This window comes from Tetrao urogallus (genome assembly GCF_951394365.1).
Source record: "Tetrao urogallus genome assembly, chromosome: 1".
NCBI classification, from domain to species: Eukaryota; Metazoa; Chordata; class Aves; order Galliformes; family Phasianidae; genus Tetrao; species Tetrao urogallus.
Window position 1 is genome coordinate 6,130,674 of NC_136813.1, and position 16,558 is coordinate 6,147,231.

The 16,558-nt window shown below is 47.0% G+C and overlaps 2 protein-coding genes across 2 annotated transcripts; one reads left to right on the forward strand and one right to left on the reverse strand.

The window, feature by feature from the left end:
- Nucleotides 1-1,705: 1,705 nt before the first annotated feature.
- Nucleotides 1,706-2,569, forward strand: CREBZF (CREB/ATF bZIP transcription factor; the record flags this gene model as incomplete). The annotated part of the gene is made up of 1 exon (XM_079549268.1): nt 1,706-2,569. One exon carries the CDS (start codon nt 1,706-1,708, stop codon nt 2,567-2,569), a length of 864 nt encoding a protein of 287 aa, XP_079405394.1.
- Nucleotides 2,570-8,968: 6,399 nt separating this feature from the next.
- LOC306957916 (transmembrane protein 126A-like) lies at nt 8,969-11,263 on the reverse strand. The gene is made up of 3 exons (XM_079549267.1): nt 11,076-11,263; nt 9,746-9,860; nt 8,969-9,177 (listed from the first exon to the last, which is right to left on the reverse strand). Exons 1-3 carry the CDS (start codon nt 11,143-11,145, stop codon nt 8,973-8,975), a joined length of 390 nt encoding a protein of 129 aa, XP_079405393.1. The 5' UTR covers nt 11,146-11,263; the 3' UTR covers nt 8,969-8,972.
- Between the last annotated feature and the right edge of the window lie 5,295 nt (nt 11,264-16,558).

The window sequence follows — 16,558 nt, forward strand, 5'->3', positions numbered from 1 at the left end:
TTTGGAGATCCAAGAGTGGAATCCAATCTTGCAATGTCTGTGGCATGAACAGTAACAATTCAGAAACTCACTGGGTCCAAACAGTAAAATCACTGAATCAATACCTGAGGATCAAGCAAGATATTACACGTAGTTGTTCTACAGCTGCCTACAGTTCTCTTATCTAATGCCAGTGTTGTTTATATCCCTGTTCAACTCAAAGTAAGAGATTCTTTGGGTGATTTCAGTTGTTTTCAAAGTAGGTTGAGGGTTTAAGTGGTACAAAACCTGAGGGCACAGGTCTGGCAATTTCTGGCCAAAACCTTTCTGTTTCTTGTCAGCACCGTGGGACAGTGAGGCTCCCCATCCTCTCCTGCCTTTCTCCCAGCTGAGGAGGTAGTTTTTGGCTGCTGAGTTTCAGCTCCTGAAGCCTCCAACACTCACCCCACAATATGCCAAATGGCATCCTGCAGCTGGGCTGCAGGCAGCTGCTAGAATTGCTCTCTAAGTTCTCATAACGTGAACATGTCTTAGAGACTGACTTTTTACACAGTCTGATGCACTGGGGCACATTAATAAGAGTGTGGCTGAGGGAGGTGGTCCTGCACCTGTGCTCTGCCCTGGAGAGGCCACAGCTGTGTCCAGTTCATAGAATCACAGAATCATAGAATGGCCTGGGTTGAAAAGGACCACAATGCTCATCCAGTTGCAACCCCCTGCTATGTGCAGGGTCGCCAACCACCAGACCAGGCTGCCCAGAGCCACATCCAGCCTGGCCTTGAATGCCTCCAGAGATGGGGCATCCACAGCTTCCTTGGGCAACCTGCTCCAGTTCTGGGTTCCCCAGTTCAAACAAGGTGGGGAACTACTGGAGAGAATGCAGTGGGTTGGACACAGAGATGATCAGGGATGATCAGAGATCATCATGCAGATGATCTCTGCATGAGGGAAGGCTGAGAGATGGGAGGCTGTTCAGCCTGGGGAAGACTGAGAGGGGATTTTATTAATGCTTACAAATATCTAATGGAAAGATGGAGCTAGGTTCTTTTCACTGTGCTCATTGACACAACAAGGGGCATAAAGTGGGAAAGTTCCCACGAGGAAAAACTTCTTTACTCTGAGTATGGCAGAGCACTGGAACAGGCTGCCAGAGGTGGGGAGTCTGCTTCTCTGGGGGTGTTCGACATCCACCTGGACGCCTGGACCTGCTGCAGGGAGCAGGCTTTAGCCTGGGGCTGGGCTCCATGTTCCCAGAGCTCCCTTCCAACCCCTACAATTCTGTGACAGTGACAGGACAAGGGGGAACGGTTTAAAATCAAACGAGAGATTTAGATTTAGGTTAGGAAGAAATTCTTTACTCAGAGGGCGGTGAGGCCCCTGGTGCTGCTCATAAAGCTGTGGTGCCCCATCCCTGGAGGTGCTCGAGGCCAGGTCGGATGGGCTCTGCGCAGCCGGAGCTGGTGTGGGGCACCCAGCCCGTTGCAGCGATGAGGAGCGGATGCGCTTTAAGGTCCGTCCCATCGCAGCCATTCAGGCACCGTTAAACTCTCTCACACGCGCTTTTCCCGCGCGCGGCCGCAGCCCTCAGCCATTCCTCCTCTCCCCCCCCCCCCATCCCCTCACGCCCGCTGCTTCCCGACATGCACCGCGGCATCGCCGCTCCGCGCCGCTCTTCCCGGGCCCCGCGGCCGCCGCCTTCTCCCCCCCTCCTCCCTCCGCCGCCGCCATGCGGCACAGCCTCACCCAACTGCTGGCGGCTTCCTCGGGCGGAGCGAGCCCTTCGGGAGCTGCGTGGCCTCTCGCCGGCGCTGGGCAGGCCTCGAGAGGGCGGGATGGCGGCGGGGAAGGGGATCCGGGAGCGGCGAGGCCCAAACAACAGCAACAGGAAAAGGAGGCGGTCGAAGGCCCGCCCGAGGTGTGGGAACAAGAGGACTGGTTCCCCGGGCTGGAGCTGGGAGACCTGCTGGAGGCGGCCAGGCCTGAATGGGACGCGGGAGCGGAGCCGAGCGGCTGTTTCTGCGGAGAAGCGGGGCGGGGCCGCAGGCGGCGGAGCGGCGGGGCCGGCAGCAGGCTGAAGGCGGCGGCGGCGGCGCGGCTGAACCGGCTGAAGAAGAAGCAGTACGTGCTGGGGCTGGAGAGCCGCCTGCAGGGCCTGGCCGCCGAGAACCGGCAGCTGCGGGACCGCAACCGCGGCCTCAACCGCCGCCTGCGGGAGTTGGAGCGGGAGAGCGGCTACCTGCGGGCCGTGCTGGCCAACCAGAGCGCGCTGGGGCAGCTCCTGAGCCGCTTGGCCGGGACGCGGGCCGGCGGGCTGCGCCTGGGCACCAGCCTCTTCAGGGACGGCCGCCGCCAGCACCAACAACAGCAGCAGCACCAACAGCAGCCCAGCCGGGCCGGCGGCGACAGCGGTGACCACGACTACGCGCTGCCCAACGCGCGGCCGCCCGGCCCCGAACAGCCGCCGGGCGCGGAGCCCGAGGAGCGTTGGGCGGCTCCCGGCGGGATCTGCCTGCACGTGGAGCGGGATCAGGTGTCGGTGGAGTTCTGCTCCATCTGCGCTCGGCGAGCGGCCGCCTCCTTCAAAACGTAGAGTCTGCTACCCGCCGCAAGTGCCTCCTCGCGGAGAAGGGGAAGCTGTCGCCTTCGGGTGACGGAATTCCGAACGACGGGTGAGCGCCTCGACCGAAGGCCGCGTCGAGCCGGCGGCGGTGCGAGCCGGGCGCGGTGGTGACGCGGAGCTGCGGGCGGGGAACGGACGGCGCCGACCTGAGGCTGGACGGCGTGCGGCTGTCGGTAGAGATAACGTTGACCTAGCCGGGTTTGTGTCAGCCCGTTTATCCCAGCTGAAAACGCTCGCTTAGAAAACCGAAACCTTCATTAAGACGTCGTCGTCGGACGGCAAGTAGTAACGATTGGAAAAAGAAAGCATGCGTATAAAATTGTGCTGCTTCTTGGTTATACGTTACTATTAAAACCTCTCTGACAGTTTCTCTTTTAGGTGCTTGCCCTGCCAGGCTCCGTTGTGTAGGGGTTAAAGAGCAGTCGTTTCCCACCTCGCAACCTGGTAAGGATCAATATATTCCCATAATGCGGTGTCAGACAGCTTGCTTTGCTTGTGCCGGTCTCGTTCATGCGGTGACTGGTCCAGGAGATGGTATCTCTGGTCCCTGCCTTGCTGTGATGTTTCTGATTCCTAACTCAGTTGTGGAAAACACCATTCTGAGTAGCTGCTTTCTGTTCTAAATCAATATGCGCGCAGTAGCCGGTCAGTGAGCTGCGTTTTGAATTAAAAGTAAATGCTTTCTGCCATTTGAAATAGGAATTTTCTGTTGAACCACGAGCTGGTGAGCTGCAAAAGGGAAAATATGCTAAAGATACAACATTTATAGTCTTTTGTCACAGTGGAAGTCCCAAAAGAACAAGTAAATTGCTTTTAAATGAAAAATGTGATCTATGGCTTAAAATGCAGTCCAGTGTTAAGGATGCATGGTCCCTTTAGGATTGTCCTTTCCTGCCTTTCTTGAATTCATGATGCAGAGTTTTTCTTATTGGAACAGAACCCAAACGCTGCTTACGTCTGTTCAGTGGAACCTTAATGTAGAGAAATCACTTTCTATATAGAACTCCCGTGAGAACTGTGGTTGGCATCATGCGGATTTGCAAATAACTGAGTACCTCTCACAAGTAATCTCTGTGCCTGTGCACACTGAAATTCCTTTGTTGTTTCAGAGTAGCTTTAAATTTTAAAGAAACTGCATGTATATGCATGTGCTTAATTTTACAGTAGAGATCATAGAATCATAAAATTGCTCAGGTTGGAAAAGACCTTAGAGGTCATTGTGTCCAACCACAACCTAACCATACTACCCTTAACTCTGACAACCCGCCACTAAATCACATCCCTGAGCACCACATCCAAAAGGTTTTTAAACACATCCAGGGATGGTGACTACCACCTCACTAGGGAGCCTATTCCAGTGCTTATCAACCATTTCTGTGAAGAAGCTTTTCCTGATATCCAACCTAAACTTACCCCGGAGCAACTTGAGGCCATTTCCCCTCGTCCTGTCACCAGTGAGAAGAGACCAGCCCTGCTCTTGCTGCAATCACCTTTCAGATATTGGAAGAGAGCATTAAGGGCTTCCCTGAGCCTCCTTTTCCCCAGGCTAAACAGCGCCAGTTCCTTTGGTCTCTCCTCATATGGCCCATTCTCCAAGCCCTCCACAAGCCTTTTGGCCCTTCTTTGGACCTGCTCCAGCACCTCAATGCTCTTTCTGTACTGAGGTGCCCAAAACTGAACACAGTACTCGAGGCGAGGCCTCACCAGTGCTGAGTACAGAGGCAGTATGACTTCCCTAGTCCTGCTCACGACACCACTCCTGATCAGGATGCCATAGATGTTAGTTTAGCTTACTCTTATAGTACCCAGAAATCCATAACTTCATTCAGTTCAGCAGAATATGGAGATGAGCATATATGTGATTAATTAATGGAGAAATTCTTCCTGATTAACTGAGATAGGAGGAAAAATGTTGATGAACAGCAGCGTGTGTTCTCTGGTAGTAGCATTTCTCCCCATCGCACAGAATGAGCAGGTAGTTGTGTCATGATGTTGAGGTGGTTTTTCTGTACGTCAGCTGGGGGAAGAAGGATTGTGAGAATGATAATACATGTAAAGTGAGGTTTCACAAAGAATAGATTTAAATCAGTCCCATGTATTAACTTTTAAGAAAATATTCTAATTAGTGTTTTGGAAGTCTTTTGTTTCTTACAGCCTTAAATCTGGTATTTAAGGCTAAGCAGAAGGGTTTTCTCTCAGCAATTGGAACTGTTGGCACTACACCTCATCAAGTGCTCCTCGGTACGAAGATGATTTTTCTTTGTGAAACATCACTGTGTGATGAAGTATACGTGTATTTAGCATCCTTGTTTTTCTTTATGCTAAAGTGGATTCAGCTGTGTTGGGGCAGAAGAGACGGGACCAGCTGCTGGCCACATTTCCTGCTTTATTTTAAAAGGTAGTATAAGAAATGAGAATAAAGAGGTAACAGGGCTTTTGCTGTCTTTGTTTAAACAAACGAAAAAAGGTTGAATGCTGGGATTCATTATCTGTCATCCGAGATGTTTTTTAGAAGACAGTATCCTATCAAGCAGTGTTTTCAGAATTCCATCTGTTCAGGATGCACTGCCAGCACAAGAGAGACTTAAGACATGCATTACTGCGGTGGCATTGGCAGGACTGTTCCGAGGTTCAGTCTTTAGCTGTGTGCTCTGCTCTAGGGTTATGCCAGGACCTTCTCCAGATGTGTGCTGACTGATACACAGAATGGAAATTAGTGAGTTAGATTGAGCCTAGGTTGAATCTGCCTGGCTCAGGCTTCACAACCACGCTTCAGTTTGAATTTTAGTGTGTGCATGAGAAGGGAAACACAAATGCAGCAAGTGTGGGATGTTACAGTGGCACTGCTACAGTCGCTTCAGTGCAGTTTATTTAAGTTAAATAAGCATTGTTTCATTTTGCATCACTGCAAAGCGGTAGGAGTCAGAGATCTCTGTTATGAAGCTGCACATCACTCCAGCCATGAAACCACCTGAGCTGTGTCTGATGTTGTGGTACACACAGTGACATAGACCTGTGCAAGAACAAGGTCATGTCCCAGAAAGTAAGTGGCTGCAGGCATATCTAGTGCCTACTGAATCATATTTAAACCAAATAGAGGGGAGGAGGTTATTTGAAACTAACCAACTGTACCATCTGTATGGTGTATTAATGTAGCTTTTTGAAGTGGAAGCCTTGAAATGACTTTAACTTAATACTTGAAAATATATTGTAAATGTTTCTTTGTAATGACATGCCATCCAGATGAGAATACGGTATCGTAATAAAGTCAGACCTGTTGATCTTGGGCTCAAATGTTTTCTTCATCTTTTTCTTCTCGCTGGTACCTTGCTTTAATTGAGTGCTTCATTACATGAAATGGGAATCAGGGAAATTCTGCTGCGTGGGTGAGCTGATGGAACACAAGATTAAATGGATCAGTGCATCCTGAAGGAAGGTTCTTGCTCACCTGTCTTTCAAGTTAGTTTGGGGTAAAGAAGAAATAAAGAAGAAACAAAGGCATTATTCCTTGAACCGAAGATAGGACTGTTCTTCAGCAATAACTACATTTTGTATTTCACAGCTGTTTCCCTTAATTAGTGTGAATATGTCTAATTAATAAGCCACAGAGGAGTGGAGTTTTTACATTCCATGGGCTGCTGTCTCCCTCTTTGCTATCCTTACTAGGTTCTGAAGTTTGATAAATAGTCAATAACGTGCTCTTAGCCATGATGTTCCATCACATTGTTGTTTCTGTGTTCAGCACTAGGGTGAGTGTATGAAGTGTTACAGGGTTCTGAAGGGGCAACATTTGTAAAGCTCCAGAGTGAGCCACATGCAGCTGTGGACTTTGATTTCTATTACTCTTAAATGCATTATTTGTAAAGAGCACATTAAAGAAATGTGCTGGCTTTCAGCGCTGAACTGCCAAACTATACTAAATTTTCCAGTATTTCTTCACCCCAAGGCCACCTGGAGCTATTTAGAGTGCAGTAAGAAGCAATTTCATTCTCGGCTCTCTTTTACAGACAGCACATTAACTTTTCTTCTGTTTTCTGAAGAGCTTCACAGCATCAGGAGGAACATCTACCTAACAACTGCCCACAGAACCTCTGTTCTCAAAAGCTAGCAAAGAGTTTCCCTGTGAGAATCAACAAGATTGTATTTGTAGCATTCTATTTGTAAATGTTTCAAGGATTTATTAGCTGTTGGGGATACTCAAATGGGTTGTGTTTAAAGAACGCCCTGTGTAAAACTGCACCTTGGCAGTGGTGGAGCCTGTGTTTTTTCATCCAACTGCTGTAGGATATAGAGAGCTGGAGAAATAACACTGCCTCTGCTCAATGGCAGGAAGATGCCTGGAGCAGGACTTGATGCGGGGGGATGTGGAGTAGATGTAACATTGAGATTTGCCATCTGAAATGAAAAACGTACAAGATAAACACTAGAAAAGTACTAATTTTATCTTCATTTTTTTCTATAGCCAGTCCCTTGGTGTCCTTTTGGTAGAGTTCAGACTTAAACTAATCACAAGTCTATCAGTACAGGCTATTTATCAGGCATGTGATGTGAAGTCTGACTGCCTCCTTGCAGCTATGAAGGTAGCAGAAGGCATACAGATCAGACCCCAAGGAGTGTTGTTTTGCTATTGTTGTACAGAATGCTCTCTACCTTCCGTCCTAAAATAAGAGTAGAGAACAGTTTGTCCTCACTGAACCCTTTAAAAACACAGCATGCATTTTGATTAGTTGGAGAATAATTACCACTTGAATTGACAGCAAAATAAAAACAGTGTATGGAATGGAAGGAGGTTTTGAATATCACCCATAGTGTGAGGGTCTGCTTTCCCTGTCAGCCAGATCTATGTAAACACTCAAGTAACCACCTCTGAACCATTCATTTTCTTAAAGACACCACTGCAAAGTAATAGGTAAAATATCATTGTTCTTTTTTTTGTCACAGGTAAGTGGTTCAGTGAGTTAAAGTCTGATGACACAACTCTTGGAAATACCATCGTTCACTGCCTAGTAAAATATTTGTGAGAATCACTAAAGTGGAGGATGATGAAGGTAAGGCTGGCCAAAGTGTCCCCTTAGATGCAGGTCAGTGTGAGAACATAGGAATACTTCAGGTTAAGCAAAACTAAACCAACAACCAACTTTGTCTAACAGCTGTTGCAGCTGCAGTGTCATTTTGCTGTTTTGCCTGTACAAATAAGGCCACTGCTCCTGGTTACAGAGAAATAATAGCATGGTAGTGAGACTTTCTCACTATGATTCCTACTATGATTGTCCTGCTATAACAAGGAAACTAAAATAAACATGAAACTGAAATACAACCTTCGTCAGTGTCCAACTTGGAATTTTTTAAGAAAGCCAGTTAGGGCTGAATTCTTAATATATAAATTACTGTTTGCATCTCTGGGGATAGTATAATTTAAATAAAATGTATGTAGCTGCTGCTCAGTAACGATGTAGGTTTTACAAAGAAGATCATGCAGCACACTGAGATTATTGCTTCTGTAGAAAATCCTATTGTCTTTACTCAAAAAGATGTTAACACTGCTCCCAGTACAGACTCTTTGAAGAGCACTGCTTGCTGCTGGTCTCCAGCTGGAAATCAAGCCTCTAGAACATAGAGCTGTCAGGGTGAATACAGGCCTGACTCACAAAGAAAGCACTCTGAACCACTAACTTCTAACTAGAGGATGCTGAGGTACCACAGCAACAGCCCTTTGAGGCCTCTCAATGTAGTTCATTGCTTCAGGAGAAGACCAATTTCAAGGCAAACTGGTTGGAGGACAGTTTGTTCCAGTTAGGCTTTTTTTGGTCCCAGTGTCAATGCATGTGCTGGGAATGCTCTGACATGAGTATCACTCCTGCCTGCTCTGTGATCGTGGTGCTCCCTGCAGCTTATAGCTGTACCCAGGTAACAGCCCAAACAAAATCTGTGACAGGAATTCTACTTCAGTGAAGTTCAGGGAGGAAAGTACTCAGATTTTCAGCAATCTCAAGAAAAAAAAAAAAATTGCATGATTTGTTTTTAAGTATCAGTGTTATCTGCATTATTGTAATATTATTAATTTTTTTTAATAAACTTACTTGCACATCAGTAAAATGCAGAATCACCACCAGCCAAACCGTAAGCACGCAATAAAAAAAATTACTTATTTTTCCCCATTTCCAAAGAAAAACACTTATTTTTTATGGAGATGTTATCAAGGTATATATTCTGTGCCAGGCACAATGAAGAACTTGACTTACACTCAAGTTGAGGGTTGAAAAGAATGTCAGCACACAGCCTTAACTTGTTTTCTATTAGAAGAAGGACAGCAAGCACCAACTTCTTTTTTATTACAATTTCTTATCCATGGGAACTGGAAAGTTGTTCAACTTCAGGCTTGTAACTCTTCAGGATCCCTGCCGGGCTTCATCTGCTCCAGTACTTTGACATACACTCCGTGATGTTTAGTGGCAAGAAAAGCTCCAGTCAGAACCTGTATAAGCACACCCAATCTCATCTTTCTAAAGACAGGCTGAGAAACTGAGAGCCAGAAGCGCAGTAAGTTCTCTTTCCCTGGCAAGGGAGATGAAGAGTACCTAAAAAAACATAAATAGTGGTAAGAACTTATTTTACTTTCCTCCATCCAATTTAAGCATCGGTATTTACAGTCAGTAAGAATACTTTGGGTAGATATTATTCTCTCCTTCCTCTCCTAAGTTCACCTGGTGGTACTGAAGTGCTGAGTTCTCCCTGTGGTTAAATGCTGTACAATCACGCCTGCCAGGGAGTTTGGGTACTGAGCACTTCAGAAACATTCAGCTACCCAGCCAAACACCACTAAGAATTGTTCACTGCTTTGAGGGATGGGAAGCCTCAATTTAAAATGCCCACATGTATCATGCATAGCGTGCAAGGTTCCAAGCTAAACTCAAATGTTTTACAGTACTCTGGTTCAGTTTTGTAGATCTTTTTTTCCTGTTTGGAGGGTTGTGAGCATACCTCTTAGCAGCTTTTCCCTGTAATTAGATGACTGGTACAAATCACCTTTCACGCAGTAAAAGCCTCCAGGAGGATACTGTGTGCACACACTAAAAATTCACACAGTTTAAACTGAGAGCTGGAAATATAACCAGATGTAACTCACTGCAGATTGATGAGACATACCTGGCTGCAAGGCTTCCGTTCACAGGGATAGCCATGAAAATAGGGTAGAGACCACCCACAACAGCACCTATTAATCCTCCTCTGACCATGGCACAGACTTGGCAGTCCAGCTCACCTGCAGGACAAGCAAAGCATTTCACTGTCAATATCCACATAGCTCTATCATATTGTAAGCTGCATGCAACACAGAAACGGGCACTATGCAGAAATGGCCAAGCTGTAAAGGCATTGATTTTAATTTTTATTTTTTTTCCCTTTTTTAAAAGCCCTCCTGTTGCTCCTCCTCTCGTTCCAGCTGTGATGGATAAACAACAGTGGGCACTAAGCACCAACAGCACTGCTCTGGCACTCCCCCTGCTCAGGACAGAGGGAGAAAATATAATGGAAAGAATGCTCTCAGAGTGATAAGGACAGGGAGTTCATTCATCATGTACCATCACAGGCACAACAGTCTCAGCATAAGGGAGATGAATGTAGCAGTGAGCAGTAAGGTAACAAACTAAGAGCACTGAGAACCAAAAGCAAACAAAACATGTCCCACAGGCAGCAGCTCCTGCCTGGGGCTGCTCCTCTGGGGGCTCTCCATAGGCTGTGCCTCCTTCAAGCTTATGCACTGCTGCACCATGGGCTCTTCCATGGCTGCACGAGGAGATCTGCTCTGCATGGTGCCCATGGGCTGCAGGGAACAGCCTGCTCAACGAGCAGCCTCTCCCAGGCTGCAGGGAACACCTTTTCCATGCCTGAAAAACCTCTACGCTGACTTTTGAGGCTGCAGGGCTGCTTCTCTCCTATTTCTGTCTCCTGTCTCCCAGCTGCTGTTGCACAGATTTCCCCTCCCTTCAATCTACTCTCCCAGAGGTGCACACAGTGTTGCTCATGGCTCAGCTCTGCCCAGCAGGGGGTCCCTGTGGGAGCTGCTCTGACACAGGGGCATTGCTGGGCTCTTGCAGCCCCCATTAACAAAACCTTGCCACATAAGTCCAGCACACTAACCTGCACAGAATTTATCACTCTAAAATTGACCTTTTAATGAAATGGTACAGATAGTGAAAACCAAACTGCTTTGTTGGAGTTCAAATGCCAATTTCACATGAGAGTAAAGTACTAAAAATCAGGGAGGTCTAACAGGAAAGAATTATGTACAAGTGAAAATACACATACCTCTCTCCCCCACTCACAACTTGAACAGCTCACTGCTGCCCAACATACTGCATCATGTTTTTGAAACCCTGCTTTACCAATCAAGGCTTTCAAGATTTGCAGAGAGGAACAGCTCATCCAGTGTTCAGTGTGCACAGGAGGCAAAGGCTTTTTGATAACAACGAATTACCTGAAAATAGAGGGCCACGCAGAAAAGCATCATAAACTGCCACTGTTGAAATAAATGGAATAACAGCCATTGGCAAAGCAGATATTATGGCAGCCTTTCTGACATTTAAGATCTTCCTGAAGTAATTATTTGCTGTTAAGCCACATAAGCTTGCATTTCCTGCAAGGAAGTATGATCCATGATTACAAAGGTTCCTGTAAGAAAATAATAAAAGAAGTCTATTTAGACAATGAGAAACATGAAATTGCTTTGTTTATCCAGTGCTACAGTTCATTTCTGAGTACTCTACAATAAGAAGTCCAACATGCTGCTTTTACAGAACCAGAGCTACTATTTTCCTCATCATGGCAGAGGGACTGGATTCTGCTATCATGTTTTTAACATACAGCTCAGAGCAGTGACTGATGGTGAAATGTATAATGTGGTGAGAGACAGTCTTCATTTAATAGCTTGACAAACACTTCCTGCTGCATTCATCACAGCAGGTAGTGAAAGGAGGAATGGAAACGTGCCAGTTTTACAGTCTGCAATTCATCCCACTTGCAGAGGGAAGTTGTGCATTCCTTATCATTACGCCTGTCACTGTCAGTTGATCAGTGAAAATAATGCTCTGTTTGGGTTTCCACAAACCTAAACATTCCAAGAGTAACAGTTATTGCTAGGCAAAGCAATTCATGGAAAGGCACCTCAGTTCTGAGGCTATGCCAATAATGTTATGTTAAAAGTGTATTTTTAAGTGTGCCATAAATTGCATATAATGCTGAAAGCCACAAAGATGATCAAATGCTTCACCAATCACATTATGTATGCTAGGGCAAATGTCATACCTATCTGCAAAGTTACTAGATGTAACAATCTCTAAAGATTTAGCAGCTAATATGTTATTTGAAAAATGCACCTACTTAAAACTCTTCCACATTAAAATGGTCCAGAGGAGGGCCACTAAGATGATCAGAGGGCTGGAGCACCTCTCCTGTAAAGAAAGGTTGAGGGAAACTGGGCTTATTTAGCTTGGAGAAGGCTCCAGGGAGACCTCATTGTGGCCTTCCAATACTTGAAGGGAGTGTGCATATCTACCTATCTATCTATATAAACAGGAGGGGGAACAGCTGTTTATGAGGGTGGATAGTGATAGGACAGGGGGAATAGTCTTAAACTGAGACAGGGGAGGTTTAGGTTAGATTTTAGGAGGAAGTTCTTCACTCAGAGGGTGGTGAGGCACTGGAACAGTTCGAACAATTAGGCTGTGGATGCCCCATCCCTGCAGGCATTCAAGGCCAGGCTGGATGTGGCTCTGGGCAGCCTGGTCTGGTGGTTGGTGACCCTGCACACAGCAGGGGGTTGCAACTGGATGAGCATTGTGGTCCTTTTCAACCCAGGCCATTCTATGATTCTATGACTAATGCTTAGAGTAACACTGAACACTCATAAACCATATAAAACATTAGCAGATTTAAGTGCTGATTCTGCAAAGCTTTAACAACAAAAGCATCTGACAATCAATGGCTCTGATTATTTCCATTTTGAACAGGACAGTACTTTCATTCCTGGTACATATCAGATTTTCAAACATGGACATATGCTACTCCCAATTCAGTTATGACGTTACACAGCACAGGAACCTACCTGGTCAAATATTGCTCCTGCTCTTATTTAGGAGTCATAGTGCATTTGTTTGTTTGCTTTAAGAGATGGACATATTTGCTATCCAAATCACCATTCTCACAGTTCTGGATATCATTTAAGGACTGTCTGCAGAGCACAGCTTCTGAAAACCAGCCATTTTATTGCTCCATTTACAACCACAGGTAGTGAAATGCACGTGTGCATATGCATACGTGCAGAGCACTGAGATTAAAATTTATCAGTGTATTTGAAAATCCAATTAGAGCATAACAGCATAACAGGAGGAGCAGAATCTCATCAGTCTTACTGATGTACAGAATAGCTGCCCAGCACAAAAGGAAAGAAAGGGAGGACTGAAAAGTTGTTTCTGTATGGTTCAATATCAGCTCTCTGTTGTTAAAAACACAATCTGTGTTGAATATGAACTATCAGTTTGACCGCAGCACACTTCCAGCTGTCAGTGATCCACCCAGTAGGGTATGCAAACTTCAAGGCCTGCTAAAGCAGCTTCAAATGAGGATAGAGGCCCCCACAACAGAACTGTGCCAGGGGAGGGTCAGGCTGGGTGTTAGGATAAGGCCCTACACCAGAGGGCACTGGGCATGGAACAGGCTGCCCAGGGCAGTGGACACAGCTTTGAGCTGTTGGAGCTCAAGGAGCATTTAGACAATGTGCTCAGGCATAGAGTTTGGGTTTTGAGTGGTCCTGTGTAGAACAAGGGCTTGGACTCAATGTGCCCCCTGTAACTCCTGCAATTGTTATGACAGCTATTTCTTTCCAAGGCCCAGCAATCTCTAGGTACTGCACTGTCTATCAAGAGTTACTTGCCTTCCACTTCCCAGTTCAGGGGAAGGAGACGTGTTTTAAGTTGTGTACAAGCACAGCAAATCCTACAGAGAGCTACAACACTGTAATATGAGGGATAAAGCCTTGGTGTTAGCTTCTCTCACCTGGGTGAGGAGACTCTCTGCTACTACCTGTAGTTTGCTTAGCCAGCAATTTAGTCCTATTAGTTTAAAAATAATAACAATTAAAAAAAGCTTTTTGTTACTTTGAATTATTCAGACAAGATCTATGCAAGATACCTATATGTCAACCTGCTCAGGTCCAATCTGACTTTGCAGTGAAATACATTATAAAACACCGGTGTCCGTGAAGCCCAGAGGCTATTCAGCTATTTGTGTGCTGCACAGTGCCCCTGCTGATGAGCCTGGCATATGGCTCTGGTCGATCTGTAAGCACCACCTGGCTTCCTCAGCCTCACCTTCCTGAAACAGGGAGCAGCACAGAAGGAAGTGCAGAAAGCAGCAGTGTGGTGCTCACTCCATTCTGGCCCTAGGCCAGCCCTGTTTAATGCATGACAGCTCCAGCAGAACCACACGGGTATCTGCTTTATGCTCTCCAGCATTTCAGTTTCCTAGAAAATGCATGGCTGCATGAAGGCTCAGAGTCAGTCGGGGCTAATCAGCCATCTCAGCACCTTAAGCACTGGGGAGCTCATGCCAGAAACCAACTGAGCAGGAACACTGAGACATAACCATATTTGAGGAATACAAAACAAGTTTTCTCGATAAGAAGAAGCTTCTCTGCAATTCAGTATTTTTGTAACTGTGAGGAAGGTTTGCAATACAAAAGAAAGAGGAGAGAGAACAGTCTCCAAAAGACTTTAAACGTTTGATACAGTTCATTCATTTCAGCAGCACTTACTGATCTGATTTAGGAAGCTCATTCAACAACTTGTGTATGATTTCCACCCGCTTCACTCTTTCCAAATATAGTCTCCGCTGTGGAGAATCTAGTTCAAGAAATTCTCTTCCTGTCATTTTGAAGTCCTGAATCATAAGGAACAAAGGAATGTAATCAAAGTTACACACCCCCAGTATGCACCAAACGAACATTTGCATTCCTTTGCACTATGCAATCAGAAATGCATTTCCTATTTTTTGTGATAGCTATCAGATATAAAACGTGCAATCCAGCTCCAGAAGTCTATGATATTTTCGACTGCATGAACTCTACTGAGCTGCTTTCTTTAGCAGGGGGTGTTGCAGATGGGGTTTGATGATGGTTTTGAGCCAACTTAAGTGCTCACTCTGATCACTCCCCAGACACCAGCTCCACAGCATCTTGCTGAACTCACACAGATGGAAACCACCTGGAGGCAATGAGGGATGATAGGGAATGGCCTTAAGTTGCACCAGGGGAGGTTGAGCTTGGATATTAGGAGAAGTTTCTTCTCAGAAAGAGTGGTGAGGAATCGGAAAAGACTGCTCAGGGAGGGGGTGGACTCACCACCCCTGGAGGTGTTCAGGAAACATGGAGATGTGGCATTGAGGGATGTAGTTACTGGGCATAGTGGGGATGGGTTGGATATATATATATCCATATATATATATGTTATATATATTATGTATATATATATATATACATAACCATACATACAATAACCATATTGTGTAAAGATTTAAAGTCATCATAATGATATCTACTCACTGCTCTTACATGCCATCACTAATGTTTTTTTTTTTTATTGGTGCTCCTAGTCAGAGACACCACATATCAAGTCAGAAAGCATAAAGTTTTTCATTAGGCATAGTATAGTAATTGAAAATCTTTTTTAAGGTATTTTTCTGCAATGGATGGAGAATTACCCAAACTGAAGTTGTCCAGTTGTAAGTGGCTTAAGTTTATTGTCTAATTTGAAATGTATTTCAACTACAAGACTGTATCTTATCAACGCTTATAAATACCTAAAGCACAGGAGTCAAGGGACGGGGCCAAGCTCTATTCAGCTGTGCCCAGCAAAAGGACAAAGAGCAACGGGTACAAACTGGAACACAGGAAGTTCCATATGAAGGTGAGGAAGAACTCTGTCACTGCGAGGGTGACAGAGTACTGGAACAGGCTGCCCAGAGAGGGTCAGGGCTAGGGTTTGTGTGGTAAACGGCACACGTGAGAGGAAACACTGCGTCACCGGCTAGTCAGGGCCCCCAAGCAGCGCCGCGCCGCACCGCCCGCTTCCCTCCATGGACTCCCAGCAGCCCACCCCCCCACTGCCTTCCTCTCTCCACACCTTGGGCGTCCTGAAATCCCCAGGGCTTGACACTCAGCCGCAGGGTCCCCAAAGTACCATCAAAACCCCACGACCACGCGTTGTCCCAGCCGCCCGCCCGACTCACCGCGCCGCCAGGCCCCGTCCTCACACCGCAGGCCCTCCCACCTCCCCTACCCCCCTATGGCCGCCACCATCTTGCCCGCGATCACGTGAGCGGCGGCTTCAAGACGCCGTCTCTGATTGGGCGTTCCCCGGGCGGCGCAGCACGGCGGCATCCGATTGGCTGCTTCGTGTGGCGGGCGGGGGGTCAGCGGCCGGCCCGGCGCGCGTTGCTAGGGGTGGCGGATGGCGGCGGCGGTTCCTCCATGGAGACGGGGCTGAACGGGACCCGGCAGCCGGCGGCCCGGACGCGGGGACTCCCCCTAGCGGAGCGCGGAGCCTTCCATGGGGGAGGTCCAGTTCTCGGGGTAACCCGCTGACCCCCCTACCCTCACCCGGCCTCTTGGCCTCAGGCCCCTCGCCCTCTTCCCGACCTCTCCTCAGCCCCCGCCCGCTCCCCTTCGCCTTCCTCCTCCGCTTCGTGCTGCGCTGCCCGTCCGACCCCGCCTGCATCCCTCCTCCATCCCTTCAGCCCTGTCCCCCTGCGATCTGAGGGAAATTGTCTTCTCCCCTATCCATCCCAGCCTTCACCGCTCCGAAAAGCACCAGGCAGCCCTTTTCAGAGCTGGAGAAGCGAGGGGTTGGGAAGGCGGGACAGGCGGATCTCTGGTGATGCTCATCCCCCTTCACGCGTTCAGTTTCC

Excerpts from the sequence above, each read along its gene's own strand:
- LOC306957916 (XM_079549267.1), bottom strand. The coding sequence starts at position 11,145 with ATGGCTGTTATTCCATTTATTTCAACAGTGGCAGTTTATGATGCTTTT. Across the intron at positions 9,861-11,075 it reads GCGTGGCCCTCTATTTTCAG|GTGAGCTGGACTGCCAAGTC; the intron begins GTAATTCGTTGT and ends CTTGTCCTGCAG. Across the intron at positions 9,178-9,745 it reads AACGGAAGCCTTGCAGCCAG|GTACTCTTCATCTCCCTTGC; the intron begins GTATGTCTCATC and ends ATGTTTTTTTAG.